The 27,541-nt window shown below is 37.9% G+C and overlaps 1 protein-coding gene across 1 annotated transcript in view; it reads right to left on the bottom strand.

Moving 5' to 3' along the window:
• Positions 1-27,541, bottom strand: part of SERAC1 (serine active site containing 1) — a 77,293-nt gene that overhangs the window by 49,497 nt on the left and 255 nt on the right. The window contains exons 2-7 of the mRNA XM_036766658.1: positions 21,092-21,183; positions 20,238-20,274; positions 19,140-19,276; positions 9,894-9,983; positions 1,772-1,903; positions 444-565 (exon numbers count right to left, since the gene is read on the bottom strand). Of these exons, the coding sequence (XP_036622553.1) occupies positions 444-565; positions 1,772-1,903; positions 9,894-9,983; positions 19,140-19,276; positions 20,238-20,274; positions 21,092-21,182 (609 nt within the window). The 5' untranslated portion in view covers position 21,183. The remainder of the gene's footprint in view (positions 1-443; positions 566-1,771; positions 1,904-9,893; positions 9,984-19,139; positions 19,277-20,237; positions 20,275-21,091; positions 21,184-27,541) is intronic.

Here is a 27,541-nt window from a genome sequence, read left to right as displayed (position 1 = left end):
CTCAAAAGACTATAGTAGTAGCACACAATCACAAAGGAGAATAAAATAATATGAAAAGAAAATACCTACCAAATGGATTAGGAGTCTTTTTGTAGGAGGGAGTATCATCTCCCTGATGTCATGGTCCTCTTTGAGAATGAAGAACAAACCACAACAACAATTACTTTTACACTTACTGTTTATATGTTGCATCTGTACCCTCAAGAAAATGTAAGCCTGCTTTAAGTTCTGCCTTTGTAACCCTAGTGTCTTCTATGAATAGTAACCATTAAATACTAGATGCATTGGGTGTACCCTATCATCATATTCATGTCAGAAGTATAAAATTTTGAATATAGTCAAAAGCAGCTTTCTAAAATCTTAATTTTCAGTTTCAATTATTGTATTCAAAGTAAAAATCATACATGTTAAACTGATTTTCCATGTTCTTTTTTTAAACTTACTTCTTTTACTGTTGGCAAATGAGGTGGCGGTAAGAAAAAACGAAGATCTGTTTCCTTGCTTCGGGCCAAGCCAATAACAGTCCTCACATCACAGGCCTGAGCAATTGTCCTATACTGGTAATCTAAGCACATCAACAGGTTAACAAAATAATGTATGTGAAAACATTTAGAAAATTATAAAATGATACATGAATTCACATAAAACTATGTAAATACACCTATATCTATAATACTAAGACTTCAAAAATTATATATTTATTTTACAGATATTACCAAATATATCTACCTAGCAGGCATATGCCTAAATATATTTTAAACTTAGAATAAATATAAAATTCAGTAGGTAAGAAATGGTGACTTTCTGACTTCATCACCTTCACTTGACAGTACCACTTTGAGTTTGACCTCTGAAAAATAAACTCAACCAGCAACTGAAAACCACATCAAACAGTACGGCAGAAACAGCTTTTAGAGCAGCTTTTTAAAAGAAATAAATATCTAGGATACAGTTCAGTACTTCTCATAATAATTCTCAATTTTTAAAAATCAAACAACTTTCAATCTTAGCTTGAAGTCAAATGTATGTTTTGGAGTCAGAGGCCTTGGGTTCACCTTGGGCCTGCCACTGGCTGTATGGTAGGTCACATCATTTCTCTGTCATTCACTTCTAAAATGTTGTGATTGGAGAAAATGATCTATAATATCTTTTCTAGGTCAAAAGCCTATGAAGCTATGATACTTCTTGGTACTCTGTCATCAACTTTCAGGACTGCTCAGGGTCAAAGTACTTCAGGTGGGTCTCTCAATTCTGTACAGAAGTTGGCTATAACTTATCTCAGGCCTGTCTCAAAGGTGATTCTAGTCACCTTAACTAGAGTATTCAAGAAATAGCAGCTTTGAATTCAAACTGTGCCAAACAGAGTTTAAAAAAGAAAACAAAACACATCATTTACACCATGAAGGTTTTATATAGTCTTCAATACTCACACTCTGAGCCGCAAAATCTAGATCTTATTATACTGAAATGAATTAATGACCTTCCACACAAGGAAACGGCAGCATTAAGTTTTAATGAGCAAGATCAAGAGTTTTCATCATGGAAAAAGTCAGTCTAAAAATGTTCCATATATAATGGAGAGTGAATACTAACCTTTTCTAATATTTTTAACATTAATATTTAAGTGTATGTTTTTATGAAGAAAAAATACCCATACTCCTTTTCTTCCTTAACCATGAATCCCTCCTATTGTTTGTACACCAGCTGTGTAAAAATCTAGACAACCACACTGCCATCTTTTCAGAGGTAGAGGTCTTCAAGGAAACATTACCATGCCAATAATGGTTTGCTGCCATCTCTTTCACTGCCTGCAATCGAACCATTTTGTCATCTGATTTGCTCTTCTTCAGCAATAGCCACAAGCCATATTCATGATCTTCTAAATCAACTGTACTGAAGTGGTCTTTGCAAAGCAAAAATAAGAAAGAGTTAAAGGATAAGAAAATATTTTTCTTCATACTCTCTTAGCAAAAAAGTTAATCTATAAACATTAAAAGTTAAAGTTTTTGAGGGACTTGTTTTCAAAGCAAGAATATACACATGCCTTTTACTTAAAAGTAGTCCTAATGTTTGTTGCTGTTGTTTTTCAGTTGTGTCTGACTCTTCATAACACCATTTGGGGTTTTCTTGGCAAAGACACTAGAGTGGTTTGCCATTTCCTTTTTCAGTTCATTTTACAGAGGAGAAAACTGAGGCAAAGAGTGAAGTGCCTTGCCCAGGGTCACACAGCTATTAAGTATCTGAGGCCAGATTTGAACTCAGGAAGATAAGTCTTCCTGACTTCAGGCCCAGCACTCTATCTATTGTGCCAACTAGCTGCCCAGTCCTATTGTGTACCAATATTAAAACTCCCAAAGGTAAAATGGGAAATATTTTGTGGTATCAAAAACATTATGTTCACAAAAATCACTGACTTTAAAAACACTAATAAAAAACATTTCAGCCTACTATATGTAATAAATACATTTCATTGAGGGGCAGAGCCAAGATGGCTACTGGAAAGAAGGGATTTAATTAAGCTCCCCCCAGGTCCCTCCAAACACCTATAAAAATGGCTCTGAACAAATTATAGAGCTGCAGAACCCAGGAAATAGCAGAGGGAGGCAGGGCCTCAGCCCAAGAAAGCCTAGATGATCACTGGGAAGGGTCTATCGCATGGAGCTGGGAGCGGAGCAGAGCACAGGCCAGCATGGGCCACACCAGGACCAACCAGACCGGGAGCCAGGCAGGAAAAGGCCGTAGGGCCCTGAATCATTGAGCTCTGGCAGTTACCAGCGTTCTCAACCCACAAACGCCAAAGAAAACAGAGAAGGTTAGTGGAAAAACTGCTAAATCAGAGTGAAAGGAGTACACAGTCGGCCCTAGCCCCAGGGGTATGGAAGTAGTGCAGCTCTGGGGCTGCTTCCAGAGCTCTAGCTGTGGTTGCTTCCGGCCCAAAGACTACCCTGTGTGAGGAATTAGGCAGTGGATCAGACTGGGAATGCAGAGCCTGCTTAGATCTCAGTCACAGTCTGGTTTGGCGGTTCTTGGGGAAGGAGAAGCGCTGGTATGGCAGAGTTTGCTGTGTAGAAGTAGCTCTGAAAAACAGCAGCACAGCCCCTAAAGCTTGGAACAAAGTACCCTCCACTCTACAAGCAGTCATACCTTTACAAAAAGCTCAAGGGTCAAGTAGTTGGCTGCAAACATGGCCAGGCAGCAAAAACAGACTCAGATTCAGTCTCAGACTTTGGAATCTTTTTCTGGTGACAAAGAAGATCAAAACATACAGCCAGAAGAAGTCAACAAAGTCAAAGAGTACACATCAAAAGCCTCCAAGAAAAATATGAATTGGTCACAGGCCATGGAAGAACTCAAAAAGGATTTGAAAAATGAAGTAAGAGAAGTAGAGGAAAAATTGGGAAGAGAAATGAGAAGGATGTGAGAAAACCATGAAAAACAAGTCAATGACTTGCTAAAGGAGGCCCCAAAAAAATTGAAAAAAATAACACCTTAAAAAATAGACTAATTCAAATGGCAAAAGAACTCCAAAAAGCCAATGAGAGGAATGCCTTGAAAGGCAGAATTAGCCAAATGGAAAAGGAGGTCCAAAAGACCACTGAAGAAAATACTACCCTAAAAATTAGATTGGAGCAAGTGGAAGCTAGTGACTTCATGAGAAATCAACATATTATAAAACAGAACCAAAGGAATGAAAAAGTGGAAGACAATGTGAAATATCTCATTGAAAAAACCACTGACCTGGAAAATAGATCCAGGAGAGAGAATTTAAAAATTATTGGACTACCTGAAAGCCATGATCAAAAAAAGAGCCTAGATATCATCTTTCAAGAAATTATCAAGGAGAACTGCCCTGATATTCTAGAGCCAGAGGGTAAAATAGAAATTGAAAGAATCCACTGATCGCCCCCTGAAAAAGATCCCAAAAAGGAAACTCCTAGGAATATTGTCGCCAAATTCCAGAATTCCCAGGTCAAGGAGAAAATACTGCAAGATGCCAGAAAGAAACAATTTGAGTGTTGTGGAAACATAATCAGGATAACACAAGATTTAGCAGCTTCCACATTAAGGGATCAAAGGGCTTGGAATATGATATTCCAGGGGTCAAAGGAGTTAGGATTAAAACAAAGAATCATCTACCCAGCAAAACTGAGTATAATGCTCCAAGGCAAAATGTGGACTTTCAATAAAATAGAGAACTTTCAAGCTTTCTCAGTAAAAAGACCACAGCTGAACAGAACACTTGACTTTCAAACAAAGAATCAAGAGAAGCATGAACAGGCAAACAAGAAAGAGAAATCATAAGGGACTTACTAAAGTGGAACTGTTTTGCTTACATGGAAGGATAATGCGTGTAATTCATGAGACCTTTCTCGGTATTAGGGTAGCTGAAGGGAATACACATATATATATAGACAGAGGGCACAGGGTAAGTTCAATATGAAGGGATGATATCTAAAAAAATAAAATCAAATTAAGGAATGAGAGAGGAATATATTGAGAGAGGGAGAAAGGGAAAGATAGAATGGGGTAAATTATCTCACATAAAAGTGGCAAGAAAAAGCAGTTCATTTGAAGGGAAGAGAGGGCAGGTGAGGGGGAATGGGTGTACCTTGCTCTCATCGGATTTGACTTGAGGAGAGAATAACATACACACTCAATTGGGTATCTTACCCCACATGAAAGTAGGGCGAAGGAGATAAGAAAGAGGGGATGATAGAAGGGAGGGCAGATGGGGAAAGAAGTAATCAAAAGCAAACAGTTTTGAAAAGGGACAGGGTCAAGGGAGAAAACTGAATAAAGGGGGACAGGATAGGATGGAGGGAAATATGTTAGTCTTTCACAACATGACTATTATGGAAGTGTTTTGCATAATGATACATGTGTGGCCTATGTTGAATTGCTTGCCTTCTTAGGGAGAGTGAGTGGGGAGGGAAGAGGGGAGAGAATTTGGAACTCAAAGTTTTAAAAGCAGATGCTCAAAAAAAAAGTTGGTTTTGCATGCAACTGGGAAATAAGATACACAGGCAATGGGGAATAGAAATCTATCTTGACCTACAAGAAAGTAAGGGGAAAAGGGATGGGAGGGAGTGGGAGTGAGGTGACAGAAGGGAGGGCTGATTGGGGAACGGGGCAATCAGAATGTATGCCATCTTGGAGTGGGGGGGGAAGGTAGAAATGGGGAGAAAATTTGTAACTCAAAATCTTGTGGAAATCAATGTTGAAAACTAAAAAACATTAAATAATAAAGTATGGAATACATTTCATTAATTCAAATACATATTAGGTTATTACTATGTCAGTGCATCATGCTAGGCAAGGAAGAAAGCTAAAAACACAATCCTTGTCTTCAAGGAGATAGTGTGGTGAAATAATTATTTTAAGGGTTGCCAAGTGCTTTGCATAATCTTATTTGATCACAGTTGATAATAGTATCCCTCTGATAAGTATTGTTCCATTTTACTAAAGAGGACACATAAGCTCAGAAAAGTTAAGTGATTTGCTCAGGACAAACAGCTATTAACAGAGGAGGAATGCCCACACATATCGCTCTTGATTTTAGTGTAGGCTCTTTCTCCATTACGTGCATTCTTGGACTCAAAACCAGGAGACTTGGGTCCCAGTCCCAGCTCTGCCATTTAGTAGCTATGACGCAAGAACAAGCTGTTTAACCTTTCCGAGTTCCAGCACTCTTATCTATAAAATGATATTTGTACTACCAACCTCATAGTGTTCTTGTGAAGTTATTTTTAAGTCTAAAAGCACTTCATAAATGTGAGTTGTTATTACTTGTTATTGAACTTACAATCTAACAGGGAAATAGAAGACATAAACTTCTTTTTTGTTTGGAGGGGGGAAGGCAGGGTGATTGGAGTTAAGTGACTTGCCCAAGGTCACACAGCTAGTGTGTCAGGTATCTGAGGCCAGATTTGAACTCAGGTCCTCCTGACTCCAGGGCTGGTCCTTTACTCACTGCACCACCTAGCTGCCCCTGAGACATAAACTTCTAAACGTCAGGACACTCAACTACCATGTCCTTGTCATAAATGAAATACAAATAATAATATAGTAAAAGCTTAAGTGGATTATAAGCCACTATGAAATCAGATGAGATGAAACACCTCTAGCAGGGGAGATCAGGGAACAATTCACAGAGGAAGTGTCACCTGAGTTAGACTTTGATGAATTGATAGTTTGCTAAATAGGTAGAGATTGGTTCAGAGAAGTGTTTGAACAAAGGCAAAGAAGCAAGACAGGATGAAATAAGTCCTGGGGATAGCGAATTTTTATCCAATTAAACTGAAGCATATATAATACATGGCAAAAAATAGAACTAGTTGGAGGCCAGTGTCACTGGACCATAGAATATATAGAGGGGAGTAGGTATGAGAAGACTGGAAAGGTAGAAAAGGGCCAGATATTGAAGGGTTCTGAATGTCAGAAGTTTTTAATACAAGTAGGTCATGATTAATTTGAGTTTGAATAATGTAAAATTATATAGTGTGCATTATAAAATGCCACTATATCACATTTAATGTGAGCAAAAATTCAATAAATGCATGACATGTCAGCTAGTTGGGGGTTTAAGCATGCCACTACATCATCAGTATGCACTTGTTCATCATCACATGGGGATGATCACAACATTGCTGAGTACCACACAGAGACCTTAACAAAATGGACAAATGGAAGAATACTTCAAATGGAAACACTGCCAGTGAAAAAAAGAAAATGCTTGCTATATTACGTTCCAAAAAAAATTTGATATCATTGAACAACACAAACATATTATATTAACTATAAAATAGAACAAAATGTTGGAATGCCTGAATCCACAGTAAAGAACATTATAAATCCATGCAGGTGAAAATTTTAAAAAGGCAAAATCACATGAGCTTTCTGTAGTTTGTTGACAACTACCAAGAATAAAATGTTACAATGATAGAAATGGAGTCTCCTTTAGACTGCAATCAGAAACACATTCCTCTTAGCAGAGCAATCATTCAGACAAGTTTTTTGTTTAAGGAAGTGGAAAAAAAAAAGAGAAATGAAGTAGATAATGAAGAAACTTTTACTGCGTGCGTTGGTGGGTTAAGTCACAATAAAAACTAAGTTTGATTGCATAATGTTACCAGAGAGGCAGACAGTGCAGATAAGGACATGGTAGTTAAGTATCCCAAAGTTTAGAAGGAAATAATTAAAGAAAATGGATATACTGATCAAGAAATATTTAATGTGGGTGAAACAGGCTTATTCCAAAAAAGGATAAAGGGGGCAGTGAGGTGGCACAGTGGATAGAGCACTGGCCCTGGAGTCAGTTCAAATCCCACCTCAAACACTTGACACTTATAAGCTGTGTGACTCTGGGCAAGTCACTTAACCCTGATTGCCTCACAAAAAAAAAAAAAGATGTGTTCTACAATCTTTATTATTAAGAAAGGAAAAACTCCATCTGGATTTAAAGCAGTTAAGAATTGCCTAACATTTTCTTTAGGCAATGATGCAGAAGGGAATTTTAAATTAAAACCAATGCTTGAAATCCTCATGCTCTGAGAGGTTACAACCACGGATTACTTCCAGCTCTTTGATGGTCAAATAAGAAAGCAAGAATGTCTAAAGGTGTTTTTAAAGACTGATTTCCAAGTTTAGCCCAGCCGTTATAAAATATTACAAAGATAATAATATTGTATTCAAGGCATTACTGATTTTAGATAATGCCTCAAGTCATCCAACTATACTTGATACAATGTGCAGTAATGTGAACATGAAAGCTCAACAAGCGGTGGACAAAACTATTTGATGATCAATCTGACAATTCAGTAGAGAATGGATTATAAGAGGAAGAGACCTGAGGCAGGAAGGCCAACAAAAAAAGGCTAACGAAGTAGTCTAGAAGTAAAGTAATGAGGGAGTCCAAGAGGATGGTGGCAACGTCAGAAGAAAGAAAAGGAAGTATACAAGAGGTGTCACAAAGGTAAAAGCAATAGGATTTGGCAATTGATTAGATATGTGGAGTGAAAAAAAGAAGTTGAGGATGACACCTAGTTTGTAATCCTGCGTGACTAGAAGGATCATAGTACTCTCAAAAGTAAGAGGAAAGTTAGGAAGACAGAAGGAGCTGGGGAAAAAAAAAATAAGTTCAGTTCTGAATATGTCTACAGGATATCCAGCTGGAGATGTGAGACTGGAGGTCAAGAGAGACCTTAAGGCTAGAAGTGGATCTGGGAATCATCAGCATAAAACCCATAATTGAATCCGGAGGAGCTGATGAGATCACCAAGCAAAATAGTCTATAAAGAGAGGAGGACACCAAGCACAGAGCCTTGGAGAAGAGTCATAGTTAGTGGGCATGACAAGCATAAAGATTCAGCAAAGGAGAGTGAGAAGAAGCAGTCAGACAAATAGAAGAAGGAGAAGTGAGGAATGTGATGAAAACCTACAGAAAAAAGATAATCCAGAAGAAAAGGGTGATCAACAGCATCCAAGACTGTAAGGAAGTCAAGAAGGATAAGCATTAAGAAAAGACCATGAGATTTATAGATTATTGGTAACTCTGGAGAGAACAGTTTCAATTAAATGATGAAGTTGGAAGCCAAACTGCAGAAAGTTAAAAAGACAACGGGAAGAGAGAAAATGGCAACACCAATTATAGAAAACCTTTTCAAGGAATTTAGCCACTACAAGGAGAACAGTGATGGGCTAGAGGTAGAGAGAGAATTCTGGTACAGCACAGTGGTAAACGATTAAACACAACGGATGTGATCAGAAATTGAGGGCTTCAAACAGAAAAAAAGAGACAGGAAGGCTAGGAGGGAAAACAAGGGAAGGTGACACAGAATAAGCCACGAACACTATAAGAAAACTGTGCAGACTTTCAATTAGAGGTAAGCAGAGCACAGGACGAGAATCAAACAGAATGCTACATGTACTGATAGAAAGTTGTTTGCTCATAGGTATACCGGGATTCTTCTCCAATGTGCATACGTAACCTAGGCCTATACAGGTACAGTTCCCAAAGACAAACTGGGATATTGACAAATACAAAGAGAGAACAGATTTGGTAAATGGCTGTGATGGGCCAAACAAAAAAGAGGACTCAAAGAGAACTCAAGATGGGTGGCCAAGAGAAAGATAATGCAATTAAAAGGTCCGCTCATATGTATTTATTCTTATCCAATAATATAAATATATCTGTGTGTGGGTGTGGGTGTGGGTGTGTGTGTGTGTGTGTGTGTGTGTGTAGCTAATTCTTGATGTTCACAACCAGATAATGCATTTAGCTTAAAAGCCAAATCAGGAAGATATAAAGTATGGTTCTATGTGGTCAGGTGTTCCACAAAGTTAAAAAAAAAGATATTTTTCACCACCACCACTTTCAAAATCCAGGAACCAGGACCATGGCACTCAACCTAGCCAGCACAAGAATCTTGTTGGCAAGGTATAGTCTTTCTCTTCAATAGTACCCCTCATGTTCCAGCTTTTACTACAAAAAAGAATAAGACCATGATCCTTTTCCTTGAAGAAAGTCAACTATTAATATGGCTGTCTCAACAGCAAAGTTATGAAGGGCTTTGTCAGCGACATAGGAATGCTACTCATAAAGCTTCTCATCCCAGTTTGGCTTACAGCCAAGAACATACTTTCTATAACAGAATATTACTAGCAATGTTCAATTACTTGTGTTAATAAATATGTTTTTCTTAAGTGTAGATAACTGTATGTCGATGATAATGCAACCCTGGAGATGGAAACTAGATATTCCAAAGCTTCAGACTGTAAAAATTAGATATGATCTCCCAAAAATGTTAACCAAGTAATCTTTTCAAATATTTCTTTCAAAAAATTAATAAAAATTAACAAAATTTATATTACAGAATTAAGTATTAAGCACATACCATCAAAAGGATTCCGGAATATTTTGGCTGATGTTGCCAATACTTTTCTTAATGCTTTGTGAAGTTCCTTCCTTGCTTGGTATGCGATACCTGAATGAAATTAATTACAGACTTAATAAAAATTAAGCACTTTTGAAATTTTATGCACAATAAGACATTATTATTAATTATTATCAATAGGACATTAAGGAAAAATACACAAATTATATTCCAATAAACATAATTTAATGTAAAGGCCTATAATTTTCTATTTTATTCACTTCATTTTCTAGTCAATAAATATATATTACATGCATGTATATGCAAAGCACTATGCTAACCAACCTAAAGAAGAAATAAAACAGTCACTGTTCTCCAGAAGCTGATGATCTAATTCTTTTCACACAACTATCATTAATGCAAACTGGAATCACTGTTAGAGGACACACAGCTACAGGCTCAAAAGTAAGCTAGATTCCCAAAATCTAGAGAAAAGTTAATGAGAATCTCCATACCAAAGGCAGAATTTACTGTCTATAAAAAGCTTCCCTGGAAGTAACACAGCCTACATTGTGATATATAGTTAACTGAGGAAATTTAAGCAGTCAGTACGGGAGTCAGCTCCAACTAGGGAACATTGCCAGAATTTGGAGTCAGGCAGAAGAATCAACATAAAAGAGATGAAATTAGCAACCTAAGAAATAACTTATAAATATTTTAGCAATGAGATGAGCATGTTTCACAAACTTACTAGATATCAAGAAGGCATCAATACATCAATGACCTATGATTCTCTCAGCGTGGGAATTCCTTCTATCATTGCAGAATCCAATCCATCTATAGCGTACGGGTTTTTTTTAAAGGGCTGGGTCTCCCCATCTTGACTACATTGAAAGTACAGGGGCTATTTACAAGTCCAATTCCACTACTGTCAGGAGAAATTAGACTTGCTCCATTTCTGCCTTAGGCCAGTTTGTCCCTTCTTTGGCAATTTGGTGGCCCTACACTAGGCTACTGTGGCTGTGTAAGACCAACAACAAGAGCACACAGAAGGGCTGCCAGCACAGGTTCTTTGATCTGTTTTTCTAAGGAAAGCAATTTTAAGGGGTTAACAATCTCAGTTTAAATACACATATATCATTCACTTAGTTCAGGGGAAAAAGATCAGCCCCCTGAACTTCAGGGCAAATACAAACAGAAATTGCAAGCATATGTTATAAACAGATCAACAGACAGACCATGTCTGATCAAATTACATTAGTTACCAGAGAAGCATCAACATCTGGATTATCAAAGCCAGGGGGCCATTTCAATGGCTTGCCCAGAGTCTCATCACCCACACTCTTCCAATGAGTGTACTCCCAAAAGTGTAATGCTAAGTTTCCAACACATATACTCTGCTCAGGGCCCTGGGGGCTCAAGGCTCACCATCCAAGGTGTGGGAAAGCACCACATCATATACAAATCAATGACTCTCCCCAGGATTGAGAAGCACTGCAAGACAAAAGACCCCACTTTACCTGCCCCATCCAAACAAAGGCCAGACTCATCAAAGGCACCTGACAACCCTAGCATCCACAAAGAGAAGAAAAGCAAAAAATCCTTCCCTGATTACCATTACAACTGGGGCTCACCATATTAATGTTGAATTTAATTCAGACACCTGAATGGCATAGCCAACTCCCAAGCTCAAGAGATCCCCAGTCTCCTCCTCCAAGGTAGCTGGTATTACAGGCATGAACAACCATGGTTGGCTATAACCTAAAATATTAGAGATTTGCCTGAGGTGTCAAGGCTTGCCTGTGATCACACTACTAGTAAGTGTGAAAAGCACAGATGTTCCTGATTCCAAATCCAGCATTCTGTCTACTATGTCATGTTGCCTTTCTAAATGTCTAAGGAAATATCAAACAAAATTATACCTCATGTAAGATAACTGTAACCTAATGAATTTTAATATGTCATAACAAGAGAGCAGTAGTTTACAGGCTAGTTACAAAGAGAAGAGACAGAGATTGAAAATTTGTCAAGGTTTATTCAACATTGTTTAAGGAAGCACAGTACGGAGGAAGAAATGCTGAACTCAGAGTTAGGGGACCTCAGTTTGAATCTTTGCCATCACCTACTGCCTATATCACCTTTGGCAAGAGACTTGATCTCTCTGGAATTGTCTTCCTCATCTGTAAAATTAAAGAATCGGACTAAATGGCTTCTAATGTCCTTTCCAGTTCTAAATCTATGACTCTTAAGTGCTTCAATTTACACTATAGTTAACATACATCCCAGTTCTAATTTCAAAATTGTCTGATTGTATATTTTTTCAGTGAAGGAAATTAACTAAATGCATAGTTAAGTATAATAATTTTGTACTTTTGGGCTTTCTAAACAAGCTGAAGGAGCTAAAGTGATTAAAAGGGAGCCAGTCTCCTTATACATTTCTCCAAAAAAAAAAAAAAGGCTCACATTGTAGAAGCCACAAATAGAAGAAAAATGGCTACAAAAATAGACTAAAAAAACCCCAATTTTAAAAATTAACAAAACAGTGCTAATTTAAAAAAAAACTACAAACCAACTGAAATCAGCTAAAATGCCAGAGGTGGAATAAGAAAACAAAAAAAGGTGTCTCAAAAGGCATCCTCAAGGGGGTAAATTTAAAACTTAAAAATTTAAAAACTTATTATCGCTAGTCCAGAAATCATGGAACGGCAATGTGACACAGTAGAAAGCAAGACTCGGTCACGAAACCCTGAATTCAAGCCTATCTCTGAAACATGACAGTGCATGACCCTGGACAAGTCACTTAAACTTCTTGTCCCAGGCAACAATAAGTAGATAACCAAACAGGAGTGAATATTACAGTCTACTGCAGCAGACACAGTCCTATAGTTAATATAGGTACTTGACTAGGCTACTTAATTTTTTTAAAAAATCTCTTTAAAATACTTAAATTCTTTTATTCCAATGTTCTATATCCACCAAGAAACCTTCTGACTACAAATTTAAGATTCCTAGTACTTTGACACTAGGAAGGCTACCATTCTTAAGCAGTTGACAACATGTTAAGGCAATCAGACTTTTCCCAGTTCTTCCCTTTTGGGATGCTAAGACTATCAAGTCTCCCCTTTGTTTGAATGGGTGGGAAACCTTTCTGTTGTCTTAGTTTAGGAGTATTTCTCAGCTATTTCTCAGCACTGAGGCAATCAGGAGTCACTGACTTGTATATGATGTGATACTGAGGATGAGGAACTTTCACACACCCAGCTCCCAGGGGGAGGTCAGAGCCCTCAGGGTTGCTAACAGGATATAATCGAGGGGAGCTTGGCAGTTGACTTCTGGGGGCACACTCACGGAAGGAGTCTTGAGACTGGGCAAGCCATAACTGCCCCCTGCTTTGTATCCCAGACCCATTGGTTCTTCTCTAGTAACTGTGTTGTGATTTGATCAGACAAGGTCTGTTGATGTTTGTAATTTGTTTGTATTTGCCTCGAAGTTCAGGGGGCTGATCTTTTCCCCCTGAACTAAGTGACTGATATATGTATGTTGGATTAAAGTGAGATTGTTAACCCTTTAAAGTTGCTTTCCTTAGAAAAGCAGATCAAAGAACCTGTGTTAGTGGTCTTCTGTATGCTGGTGTTATTGGTCTTACACAAGCCTCAGCAGCTGCTAGCCACATTGTTGCTACACAACAGTACTCTAATTTCCATGATATTGATATCTTCCATTGTGCTTAATAAATTGGAATTCTAATTTAGAAATCACTGTCTTGTGAATTTGGTTATTGTAAACCAGTTCCAAGAGCCTGATCATCACTGGGTAAACTGATAAAATCAAATTTCCAGACTTTACCCTGGGATCCAGCCTCAAGAAGATATCTTACTGGTCTTCACTCTGCATTAGGGAGTCACATATTTGGGGTAAAGGTAAAAGACCCAAATTTGACCTTTAGCCATTTTCCGGGAAGATGGTCCTATAAATGATATTCCATTAGAATAAGCAGCTCATCATTCCTATTGTGTGGGATGAAAGACCCTCACCAATTAAAAAGTTAATTTATAATAAGGAGTCATCTTAGGGTGGGAACAGGAATAAATTTTATTCAATTCTCGAGAATAGGGCATCCTCTGCCAGAACCGATCTTTGCAAGAGGCAAAGCACCAATAATTATACCTAACACGAGAGAATTCCCACCCACCTCTGACCCTTCTCACCATTGGCTGGGAGGCGGGCTTACAATCTGAGCACGAAAGCTAGACAAAGAACCAGGAAATCGAGGCACAGAAACTCCAATTCCCATTCCCTTAGTTAATGAGTACAACTGAGGTGACATCTATAAATCTAAAGAAGGAGAGCAGGATAAGGGGAGGGGGAGACCCTCTCCATTCTTTTACAGTACTTTTACAGTAAAGGAAAGCAGGTCACAGTGACCCTATTCTTACCGAGCAAATCTTTAAACCAGAACCATAAGAAAGAACAAAAAGTTTCAGGGTAAACTTTCCCAGAGGCTGAGCCATCAGACTCTCATGGCCTCAGAATTTTTCTACTTCCCTATTTCTTGATTTTTAAACATTTCTTAGTATAGATATATACTTATATATATCTTCCCTGTGAAGTCTTCACATTTTATGTACCTAACACACTATTAAAAACACCTGAGAGCATCGGAATAAGAGCTTTCCTTAAAATGATAAGTAGTATCTATGTGGGGGGGGGGGGGGGGCAAGGCAATGAGGGTTAAGTGACTTGCCCAGGGTCACAGTGTGAAGTGTCTGAGACCTCATTTGAACTCAGGTCTTACTGACTTCAAGGCCAGTGCTCTATCCACTTTACCACCTAGCTGTCCCTAGCTGCCCCTAGGCAGTATATATCTAAAACCATTAGCAAGCATTATCCATAATGGAGATAAGCCAAAAGCCTTCCCAAAAAGATCAGGGGTGAAGCAAGGATGCCCATTATCATCACTATTATTCAATATTATACTAGAAATATTAGTTATAACAATAAGAGAAGAAAAAGAAATTAAAGGAATCAGAAGAGGCAATGAGGAAATGAAACTATCACTCTTTGCAGATGATATAATGGTATATTCAGAGAATCAGTTAAAAAACTACTTGAAATAATTAACAACCTTAGCAAAGTTGCAGGATATAAGATAAACCCACCTAAATCATCATCATTTCTATATATTACCAACAAAGCCCCAGCAAGAGATAGAAAGAGGAATTCCATCTAAAATAACTGCAGACAATATAAAGTACTTGTCAAGATAAACCCAGGAACTATATGAACACAATTACAAAACATTTTTCAAACAAATAAAGTCAGATCTAAACAACTGGAAAGATATTAATTGCTCATGGGGAGGCTAAGTCAATATAATAAAAATGACAATTTTACCTAATCTATTTATTCAGTGCCATACCAATCAAACTACCAAAAAATTATTTTATAGAGCTAGAAAAAATTTAAAAAATTCATCTGGAAAAAAGGTCAAGAATATCAAGGGAACTAATGACAAAAAAATGTGAAGGAAGGTGGCCTACACACACCAGATCTGAAACTAGTGGTAATCATCAAAACTGTTACTGGCTAAGAAACAGAGTGGTAGATCAATGGAATAGATTAAGTATACCAATACATAACCATAAGTTATATAAGTAAATAACCATAGTACTAGTGTTTGATAAACCCAAAGACCCAAGCTTCTGAGATAAGAACTCACTATTTAACAAAAATTGCTGGGAAAAGTAGAAAATAGTATAGCAGAAACTACATATTGACCATCTTACAATGAGTAACAAGATAAGGTTAAAACGGGTACACGATTTAGACATAAAGAGTGATACCATAAGCAAATTAGGAGAGTAAAGAATAGTTTGCCTGTCAGATCTGCAGAGAAGGGAAAAATTTATGACCAAACAAGAGATACAGGGCATTACAAAGTATAAAATGTATAATTTTGAATATACTAAATTAAAAAGGGTTTGCACAAACAAAACCAATGCAACCAAAATTAGAAGGAAAGCAGAGAGCTAGGAAACAATTTTTATAGCAAATGTCTCTTGATAAAGGCCTCATTTCTCAAATATATAGAGACCTGAGTCAAATCCATAAGAATACAAGCCATTCGCCAATTGATAAATCGTAAAAGGATATGAAGAGGCAGTTTTCAGACAAGAAATCAAAGCTAACTATAGTCATGTGAAAAATGTTTTAAATAACTATTGATTAGGGAATTGCAAATTAAAAAAACTCTGAGGTACCACCTCACACCTATCAGATTGGCTAATATGACAGAAAAGGAAAATGACATATGTTGGAAAGGATGTGGGAAAATTGGGACACTAATGCACTGTTGGTGGAGTTATGAACTGATTCAACGATTCTGCACAGTAATTTAGAACTATGCCAAAATGGCAATCAAACTGTGCATACCCTTTGATCCAGTAATATCACTACTAGATCTGTATCCCAAAGAGATTTTTTTAAAAAAAAGGAAAAAGACCTATTTGTACAAAATACTTACAGCAGCTCTTTTTGTGGTGGCAAAGAACTGGAAATTAAGGAGCTACTCATTAAATAGGGAAAGGCTGAATAAGTTGTGGTATATGAATATAAAGGAATACTATTGTGCTATAAGAAATGATGAGCAGGTGGATTTCAGAAAAAACCTAGAAAGATTTACATGAACCAGATACAAAGTGAAACAAGCAGAACCAGGAGAATGCTATACACAGTAACAGCAATAGTGTGCAATAATCAATTACGAATGACTTAACTATTCTCAGCAATACAATGACCCAAAACAATTCCAAAGGACTCATGGTGAAAAATGCTATTCGTGTGCAAAGGAAGAACTTATAAGCGTCTGAATACAGATCAAAGCATCCTATTTTTACTTTATTTTTTGTGTTTTTTTTTCTCTTAGTCTGTTCCTTCTTTCACAACATGACTAATATAGAAATGTTTTCCACAACTGCACATATATAACCTATATTACACTGCTTACTGTCTTAGGGAGGGCGGAGGTGAGCAAGGGAGAGAGAAAATGAGACCTCAAAAATTTTTTACAATTAATTTTAAAATTTTTCTTTACATGTAATTGGAAAAAATAAAATACTATTTAAAAAAAAGAATAAGCAGCTCATCTTTCACATATGAATGAACTATTTAGACTACCATTTCATTTAAAGCCCAGGAAAGGCATTTTATAAAATGCCTCAGCAAAGCAGTATATTTGGTATACTGGTAAACGTTCAACAACGCTCCAAAGGGGAAGCGGAGGAGGGAGTGCACACACCACACTTTAAAAATTAATCTTAATACTGCTTAATACTTAATACTACTATGCTATGAGAAACAATGAGCTTGTTGATTTTTAGAAAAACATGGAGAGACTTGCACAAAACTATGAAAAGTGAAATGAGCAGAACCAAGAGAACACTGTATACAGTAACAACAATATTGTTTTAAGAATAACTTTGATGCAAAGAACTGGGAATTGTGGGGATGCCTGTCAACTGGGGAATGGCTAAACAAGATGTGATATATGTTTGTGACAGAATACTACTCTGGGGGCAGCTGGGTGGCACAGTGAGTAGAGCACCGGCCCTGGAGTCAGGAGGACCCGAGTTCAAATCTGACTTCAGGCATCTGACACACTAGCTGCGTGACCTTGGGCAAGTCACTTAACCAACCGCCCTGCCTTCCCCCCTCCAAAAAAAAAATACTACTCTGCAATAAGAAATGATGAGCCCAATGATTTTAGAAAAACATGGAAAGACTTGCACAAAATAATGAAGAGCGAAATGAGCAGGATCAAGGAAACAGTGTCATATGCAGTAAGAGCAATAATGTTTTAAGAACAACTTTGAGGAAGCAGGTCATTCTGACGATTATAAACACCCAAATTAACTACATAGATCCTATGAAGGAAGATGCTATCTGCACCCAGAGACGTGTGTGTGTGTGTGCGTACATACATGTGTATGTACATGTATACACATAATATGTGTGTGTATACACACATATATACATATATAGTCTAATGGTAGTCATGGGGGGGCAGGAAGAGAGAGAAAAAGAGAAATGTATACAATAACTTAATGATACATTTAAAAGGAATAATAGATTTGCAATTTCATATGCAATCTTTTTTTAATTCTATTATGTTATGGAAATGCTTGTTTTATTTTAAAAATTTTTAAAAATTTTAAAGATTAATCTGCAATATTACATTTTCTCCATCACCTCCTTAAGTCTAGAGTAGACAATCAACAAAACAATAAATCAAGCCCAGATCTCCAGCGTTTCCAAGGGGCTAAGGTTCACAATGAAAATTTAGCCTACCAGAGACAGCTAAAGCACACCAGTGGGTGTAGTGAATAGAAAGTCCACCTCAGTCACAAAGACCTCATTCACCCTCAGAGAAATAATGGCTGTTCGACCCTGGGCAAGTTACTTAAGTCCTCAATGCCCTCTCTAAAACTAAAGCATGCAGAGGTAAGGGCAGCTTTCTTCTAAGGATTCCCTACATCAAAAAAAAAAATCAACCTTAGGAGTTCTGGACAAAATAAAAATAGAACTATATGATATCAACAAAAAGTTAATTCACATCTTATTGTCTTTCCGAAATTCAGCAAATAATTTCTCATCTGAGTAAACAAATATTAACATGAACATCGGTAGCTGTGGAAGTTAATATATTTTTAAAACTACCTAGTAGGTAAAGAATTAAGAATTTAAATTAATAAGTCCAAAAAGGTAGAGAGTCTAAAATTTACTTATGATTTGCTTTGGAACATATTTTGAACTTTCATTTAAATCTGGTAGCTTCAAAAGCATGTGTAAAGGGTGTTCAGTTTCCCTATTCTAAGCTGGCCCTACCAGCAGAACCCTCTTCCTTGTCCCCCACTCCAGAATGAGAAGAAACAATTATTTCTCAGTCTGAAGCACCATCCTAACTTAAGCTGCTCTTTCTGGCTAAAATTAATATATGTAGAGTTTGCACCTTTTCCAGATAGACGTAGATAAGAGTTTTTGCTCAGTTCTAAACTGCACAGAACAAACATAATAAGCTTTTTCAATACAGGTTTTGAAAGCAAAGGTTAGATAACACTGATAATTCATCCTAGTGCATTTATTAATAACATCATTCTTCAAATAGTCTCTAAATTTAACTCAATAGCTACCTCACATTTCCCAGAAAGGCTGTTATAATACTGATTTAAAAGTACTTTAAGCACAAACATACTTTTTCCATAAACTTACCTTGGTGTTCTCTTTTATCTAAAGAAACAGCATCTAAATATATATATGATTTCAATTTTTCCTTTTCGACTACTTGGGTATCTAGCGTCACAGACTTCTTCAAGGCCAGAACTTCATATGTAATAAATAAAGAACCTCTTAAAAAGATAAAAAAATCTAATGTAAAACTGGTATCTAAGCATAAAAAAGCTATAATATTTTTGAGATGGCATTGAAATCAATTTTTAACATTAAGTTTGTCAGAACTAAGTGTATATCCACTGTTTAAAGCCCAACCAGAATAAGCTCAGAATTTAAATCCCATCTTCTATTGCTTCAGTCTTGCTCCTAAATTTCTATATTTACTTTAAGATGAGGCTGACAGGCATACCAATTGGCTTCGTGGGGATCAGAGATCAAAAGTGAAAAGGGACCTCAGTGGGCATTCAGTCTAAGCACTAGCTAAGGAGGTTAGGTAACTTGCCCGAGATGATTTATGTCATATCAGAGGTGAGGTGTGATGACAGGTTCAGACTCCAGACTCAGAGTTCTTTCCACTGGACTCTGCTGATATCCTATTTTCCAGGACCAAGACAGTCAGTGAAGATTCCATAAAAGAATTTTATGTTCTGTTGCGGTCCCTGACTAGGCAACTAAAAATGCTAAATAGGTTGCCTTCATATCTGTATTTCCTCCCAAGGAAAACAAGATGCTTAACAAATGATTCCATTTATCTTTGCTACACTGCTGAATATAACACCCTGCCATATAGAAATACTATGCTACAGAGTATGTAAAGGTCCTGTCCTGTGCCTCAGAATAAGGCAAGGAAAAACAAACAGCAAGTCAACTTTTTGCCTTATATTTCCATGCCATCTTCCTGACTACAATAAAAGAAGCATTTTAGTCAGATATAAAGTTCTTATCTCCATTACTTTCAGTTTGTAAGAAAGATATGGTTATATTAGTTAAAAAAGTAAGATTAAAAAGATGCTAAATGTGGTATGTAACTAAAACTTTAATATATTAAGGCTCATATTTCTGTGAATTACTTCCACAGAAAACAATAACTTAAAATACTAGTACAAGCAAAATCAATGTATAGCTGTCAGTACTCACCCTAGAATAAGTGGTCCAGTAAATTTTATAATATTTCCTTTAAAAAGAAGGAAAAAAAGCCAATTAACACTTACAAAAACTTGACTGAACACAAGCAGAAGTATGACTTTCTATAATACTGGATCTAAATGGGTAAGGATTTCTATCATCTTCCCCTCGTAGGATGAACTGACATCAACGACACACAGCCTCCTAACCTTTAACCCACAGTCTAATTAACAGCTCTACATAGCAGATACATATGTCTAATATATCCACCGATTCTATTTTTACCCAAATAGCAATTCCTAATCTTCTCTTTACCGCTAAATACCCTTGGATTCACATACTCAAATGAGAACTATTAAATCTTAGAATTAGTCGGAACTTTATCTGTTCCAATCTCCTACCCAATATAAGGAATCTCTTCAATAAGACCCCCAACAAAGTGGGAAGGAGCATGGCTTAGCAAATGTCCAAGCAGCTTTGGACTGATACATAAGCTAGTAGAAGACAATTGGTGGTAGGTGGGAAAAACCTGGGACCGTCCTCCCTTCTCTCCAATCCCGACACTATGATACCCTTTGTGTGTCAGGGCTGCATTGGGAAGAGCTGTTTTCCTAACATCTAAACCTGAATATAAAAGAATTTTTCCCATGGATAGAATATTAGAAATGGAGGTTAGGATATATAGTATTATTCAGATACATTAAAGTTAAATGAGTTTTTGTGAGAATTCTAATCACTTTGCACAGTACTATTTCTATGTGGAATTGTACTGTATTCCAAATTCTAAACCACTGGCTTACAAAGCAAACATTCAGAAGTTGAGGACTGGCTGTACCATATAACTGCATTTTTGTAGCCATACTCACGGATATCTTTCCAGTACAGATCCCTTTTTGGAGGGGTTGTAGAGGTTCCTATCCTTCTGCAACAAATTATACAACAAGTTGCCAGGGACATTCTGTGCAAACAGAATAAGTGATACAGGTTATTTAATTTACACTTTGTTACCATTTTTCCTAAACCTAAAATCCAGTATTATCATGATAATAGACAAATCTTTTTTGAATCAAGGGGATTTGATTTTTCTGGACTAAGAAAAAAAACAAACAACACCTTAATAAAACAAGCTTGTTTTTCCTCAAGCATTCATTCCTTTGGAAAAAAATCCCTTATTCAGTTAAGGCAGACTTCATAGAATAATAGCTTATTTTCTAGCACAGTCTTCTTCAAATTGTGTTTACTTGTGAGATACCAAGCAAAGATGGGAGGCAGTCAAGCTTGTGGAGTAGCCAGAAGCAGTTACAACCAGCTCCCCCACAAAACTCCTCCAAACAGATGTACAACATGCATCAGACCCAAACTTGATGAAGAAATTCAAGAAAAAGTCACAGTGAGTTATTTTTCCACCCCAAGTTGGCATATGAAGACAGATGGAGAGGTCTGCAGACCAGCAGACCAAGTCTTGCCAGGAGCATGCTGCATGGAGCACTCTAGCACAAGGGAGAAGCTAAGCGCTCCAGGGCAAGAACAGGTCTCAGACCATACGGGGACAGCCAAACAGAAACAGGTGGCATTTGGCAGCTTTAACACCTACTACTCCATTCCAGGGGAGAATGTGCCCAGAGGTAGCATTCTGGGGGCAAGGTGCAACCAGAGACCCTAGGTAGTAGGAAAAGAGTTAGCAAGTTCAAAGCAGTAAGGCTCAGACAAGAGGAGCAGAGCAGTTCTAGCTTCTAGCCCAACCTGCATGGTAATGTTAGAGAAATAACTAGGTCAAGAATGGGGAGCCTACAGTTCTTTAACTCTGAACCAGCAGAGGTTCCAAGCTGGCTGAGCATGGCTAACTCCAACAGCAGTCCACCATTACTCACACCCAAAGGGAATGATAAAGGAAAAAGCAATTATATAGTACCTACTATATACCAGACACTATGCTAAGCACTTTATAAATTTATTTGATCCTGGGGGGGGGGGAGGGCGGACAACAAGGCATGATTGTTGCTATTATTATCCCTATTCTATGGATGAAAAAATTAAGGTAGAGGTTAAGAGACTTGAACAGGGTCATATACCAAAGTTTGGAGTCCAAATTTGAACTCAGGTCTTCCTGATTCTGGGCCCAGCACTCTATCTGACAACCAACCCAAATTCAGGTTAGGAACTTGTAGAGCTGGTAGGTGGGGGAGGAGTAGCAATAAACAGTCTTTACCCTGGATCTAACTACCTGAGGAAAACTGAAAGTTTCAGGTCCCCAACCTGAGCTGTCCTGAGTTCCTAAAATAACAAAATGCTCAATATTCCAAGAAAACAGGCCTAGAACCAGCCCAGACCTTCCCTCCAGAAGTGTGCAGAGCCTCGTCCTAACGGTAAGTCAAAGTCCAGAAGTAGGCTGAAAGAATGAACAAAAAAAAAATCTCACCACAAAAAGTTACTATGGTGACAGGGATGCTCAAGACACAAACCCAAACTAAGAGAATGTCTTCAAAAACTCTACTATAAAGGCAAATATAACCTGGGCACAAATTCAACTATAATTCCTGGAACCAATGAAGCAGGAGTTTGTTTGTTTTTTAAGTTTAAAATGCTTTTGTAAATGAATCGAGAGTGTTAGTGAGAAAAACTGAAAAAAGAAATTAGAGCTATGAAAGAAAGAAATGGAAAGGAAATTAATAGCCTGGCACAAGAAGTACAAAACCTTGCCCAAACAACAAACTCCCTGAAAATTAGAATAGACCAAATGGAAGCCATGAGACAACAGGAAATATTAAAACAAAGTCAAAACAAAGTCAGTAAAAATAACTGACCTGGAAAACAGATAAAAAAGGAAAAACTTAAGAATCATTGAATTTCCAGAATGCCATGAGCAAAAAAAGAGTTGAGATATATTTCAAAAATCATAAAACTGCACGCATAGCTTAAAAGCAGAAGGGAAATTGCAAATAGAATCCACAAGTCACCTCCTGAAAGAAGACCCAAAATGAAAACTCCCAGAAACATTAGTCGAAATTCAGACCCTCCAGGTCAAAGAAAAAATACTGCAGTCACAAAGAAAGAATTCAAATACTAAGAGCCACAATCAGAACTTTATACCATTTAGAAACTAACAAAATATAGGAGCAGAAAGCTTAGAATACCATATTCTAGAAGGCAAAGGCCTACTACCAAGAATAACTTACCCAGTAAAACTGAATGTAATCCTAGAGGGGGAACAATGGATTTTTAATGAGATTACGGACTTCCTAGCATTCCTGATTTAAAAAAAAATCAGAGTTGTATAGAAACTTTGAAGAACAAACAAGGAGTTAAGTGAAACATAAAAAAGTAAACATGAGCAAACAATCATAATGAACCAACAAAGATAAACTATTTACATTCTAACATAGGGAGATGATACACATCCCCCCTAAACCTTATCACAGGGTTCACAGAGGGAGTCTAATTAAACCAAAGCTCAGGAGTGATTCTATTATATCTTAATGATCTTAAAAGAAGAATGGAAAGAGAGAGGAAGAGGAAAACACTAACAGAAAAGAAAAAGGAAGAGGAATGATGGTAAAAAAAAAATCTGAGAAGGGATGAAAAGCTCTGGGAGGGCCACGGTGGACAGTGAGATAATGAGTAAATAAGGGAGAGGTAGGAAGACTGCTTAGCAGCAATGAGGACCCAATTAAGGTTATGTGACACATATCTGCAGAGGATACAATCAGAATTGCATGATGTTCTCCATCTTAGTTCAGCAGAAGCAAAAGCACTGGATGGTGGGAGTCAACCAAGACTAAGGTTTAGCAGGGCACCACTGACAATATAAGGGAGCCAGGAACTCAAGAAAACAGGACAATGTAGAGTTGAGTTGGTTCAACAAGGGTTCAATAAGGGGAAAAGAAGAGAGAGTAGCTAGTGCAGATGGCCTGGGAGAGAACTAAGGGTTGACGGATTAGAGGTCAAGGTGTGGATGAAAAGTAAGGTTTGGAAAAGGAAGCCCAAGGGAGAGGTGGAAGGCTAAAAGATTATGATCAGAAAAGGGGATTTCAGGATTCTTGAACATGGAGGTGGTACATTTGTGGGTGATGGCAAGACCAAGGATATGACTATCTTTGTGTGCAGCTGAGGCAGGGTAGAGAAGTAGGTCAAGGGAGGTTAGTAGTTAGTACTACTAAATTAAGTACTAAGTACTTAATAAATGTTTGACTGATTGACTGACTGATAGGAGAGCCTAGAGACACAAATCAATTAGGAGGCTACCACAATAATTCAGGAAGAATAGGAAAAGAGGGAAAGGAGAAGTGAACAATCAATAATATTTGGCGAGGTACTGGACTAAATAACACAACAGAGGAAGGATTCAAAGATGTCTGAGCTTTGAGGCTGACAGGGAAGATGGTAGGACCAATAATAAAAATAAAGAAATCAGAAGATAGAGTGATTTTGTGGGAGAAGACACCCAAACACCACAATTACAAATAAAGCAAAAAATATAATAACCATAGGTCATCTACTTCTTGCTAAATGACTTTGGTAAAGTTACTTTCTTCATGTTTCACAAATATTAGAAAATAAGAACAAATATAACTTTATGAATCATTATATGTATATATTGCATATTTATGTGTTCATTTTTAAGGATTATCTCTAAATTTCACATGTCCTACCAAACAAAACTTATCCTAAAAGCTTCCTTGGCATGGCTTCACTGCTGACTACAATTCTGTAATAGTCTGTAGTTAAAAAATAGAAGGCTATAGACTTCAGACTCCCTTTGACACCAGTAAAGCCCTGAAAGGCATGCATTATATTTATTGCACTGTTGTTTTCATCTCCAGCCCTCCACACCACTTAGTACAGTACTCTACCCTTAGTTATAATCAGTAAATGCTGCCCAATGACCCTAAAGACTACTGGAAAATAAAATCACATTTCATGGGAAACAGATGAAAGCTATGTTCCTTGGATTTTTTTTAAACATCAATAACTTATCTAGGTCAACAAATGATTTTTCAACCCTCAGAAGTTTTGGATCATTTAAATTTTTAATGATCCCTCTCAGCATTCTTTTCTGATTTATCAGGCTCAGTGCAGAACCCTCTTCTCTTTTCTCTCCATACTTCCTCATTTGAAGACCTAATCAGCTCCCATGGGCTCCATTGCCATCTCTATGCAGGTGACATCCAAAACTACCTTACTAGACATTTCAAACTGAATGTTCATAGGCATATCAAATTTAACATATTCAAAAAATAATTCATTCTTTCTCCCTAAACCCACCTCTCTTACAATCTTCTAGTGTAACAACAATGTTGCTAGCCACTGCTACAGGGGTGTAAGACCCAACAAGACCAGCAACAAGAGCGGCCAGCACAGGTTCTTTGATCTGCTTTTCTAAGGAAAGCAACTGTAAGGGGTTAACAATCTCACTTTAATCAAACATATATCATTCACTTAATTCAGGGGGAAAAGCCAGTACCCTGAACTTCAGAGCAAATACAAACCAACATCTGGGTTTTCAAAGGGGTAGGCTCCAGTGGCCACCTAGAGATTCCACATCAACACTCTTCCAGTGAGTGAGAGCCCCAAACAAAATGCTAACCTCTGAGTTTATACCTAATCAGCAAAAGGGTGTGGGCATGGGGCTTAGCACCTAGTCAGCAAAAGGGTGTGGTGCCTCCAGCTTAACACCTAGCAAGAATTAGTGAAAGGCACTTGATTAGTTTAGCATTCTAAAAGAGAAAACAGTAAAAAAAAAATAAAAAAAGTCCCACCTTAATTACCAATATATCTAATCACCTAGGTTCAAGACCTCAGTGTCATCTTCAACTCCTCACTTTCAATCATCCCATCTTTCCAATCAGTTGCCAAAACTTATCACTTCCATCTTCCCTCCACTCCTATACATCCCTCCTCTCTCTTCTCACATCCATCCCCACTCCCACCCCCTCATTCAAAGCCCATCACCTCTCACCTAACTTATCCGTACTTCAAACCTTTCCCTAATTCAATCTCTCCTCCACACAGCCACCAAAATAATTTTCTAAAGGACAGGTATGACAATGTCACCGTATATCCCCTTACTCAATAAGTTATAGCAGTTCCCTATTACCTCAAGGATCAAATATCAACTTCTCTATTTGGCATTCATATCTCTTCACAACCTTCTGCCCTTCCAGTCTTTTTACATATTACTCCCCTGCAGGCACTCTGATTCAGCCATACTGGCCTATTCGCTGCTCTGCACACATAGTGTTCCATCTTTCATCTTTATTTTCCACCTCTGTGTTTTTTAATACAAAGTCGAGTTGTCCTCTATGCTTAGTATGAACTCCCTCCTCACCTCCACTTCTTAGAATTCCTAGTCAACTCAAATGTTACTTTAACCATGAGGCCTTTTCCTGATCCTCCCAGCTGATTGAAACTTCCTTCCCAAGTAATCTTCTATTCACTCTGTATATATTACGTATATACTTAAAAATAGACAAGTCTCCTCCATTAAAATGTACATTCCTTAAGGGCTGGGGCTGTTTCGGTTTTGTCTTTGTATGCCCATCTCAGTGCCTCGCCCAGAGTAGGGACTTAATGTTTAGTGAATGACTGATAGGTTAAGTGACTTGCCCTGGGTTACACAGCTTAGTGTATTTGCATGAGAGATAACTGGTGACCTGGGAAAAAAACAGAGACTGAGAAAGAGACAGAGAAGAGATAGAAAAAGACGGGAAGAAAAGAGAGAGAAAGGAAGGAGAGACAAACAAGAGACACGTAGCAATGGGAGAGTTAAGTGATAGAAACAGAGAGGCAGGAGGGGGAAGAGAAAGGAGACAGAAACAAAGAGAGACAGGAGAGGTGAAATAAGAGGAAACAGAGAAGAGGGGAGACAAGCGACAGAAAAAGAGAGATATAAGGAGACAAGGGGGGGAGGGAGAAGGAGGAAATCAGATTGCACGGGAATAAGAAGTGAAAGGGAGGCGAGCAAACAGTGCAACAAGTGTAGACCGCTTTCTTCTAGAAGCCTGGCTGTTAATAGGGAGCTCTACGGTTGGAGGATGCATAACAAGGTACCCACCACCCACATCGAAAGGAAGCAAAGGAACGTAAGCAAAGGCAAAGGCGCACGCGCACACGCACATACACACACGACCCAGCGCACAGCAGAACACGCCACGCCCCCTAGCCTAAGCAGTCAGTCTGTTAAGGGCAAGGCCAGGCAGGGCAGGGCCGGGCAATGCGGGGCAAGGCCAGGGCCAGCCTCAGAGAGGCAGTTGAGTGCCCCGCGCAGCTTCTCAAACGGACGGGCTCGGGTAGCTCCGCTCCATCCCGTCTCTACGTAA

The sequence above is a fragment of the Trichosurus vulpecula genome, chromosome 7 (genome assembly GCF_011100635.1).
Source record: "Trichosurus vulpecula isolate mTriVul1 chromosome 7, mTriVul1.pri, whole genome shotgun sequence".
Classification (NCBI taxonomy): Eukaryota; Metazoa; Chordata; class Mammalia; order Diprotodontia; family Phalangeridae; genus Trichosurus; species Trichosurus vulpecula.
The sequence above is the reverse complement of the archived record's forward strand: the minus strand, read 5'-3'. Positions and strand labels throughout refer to the sequence as shown.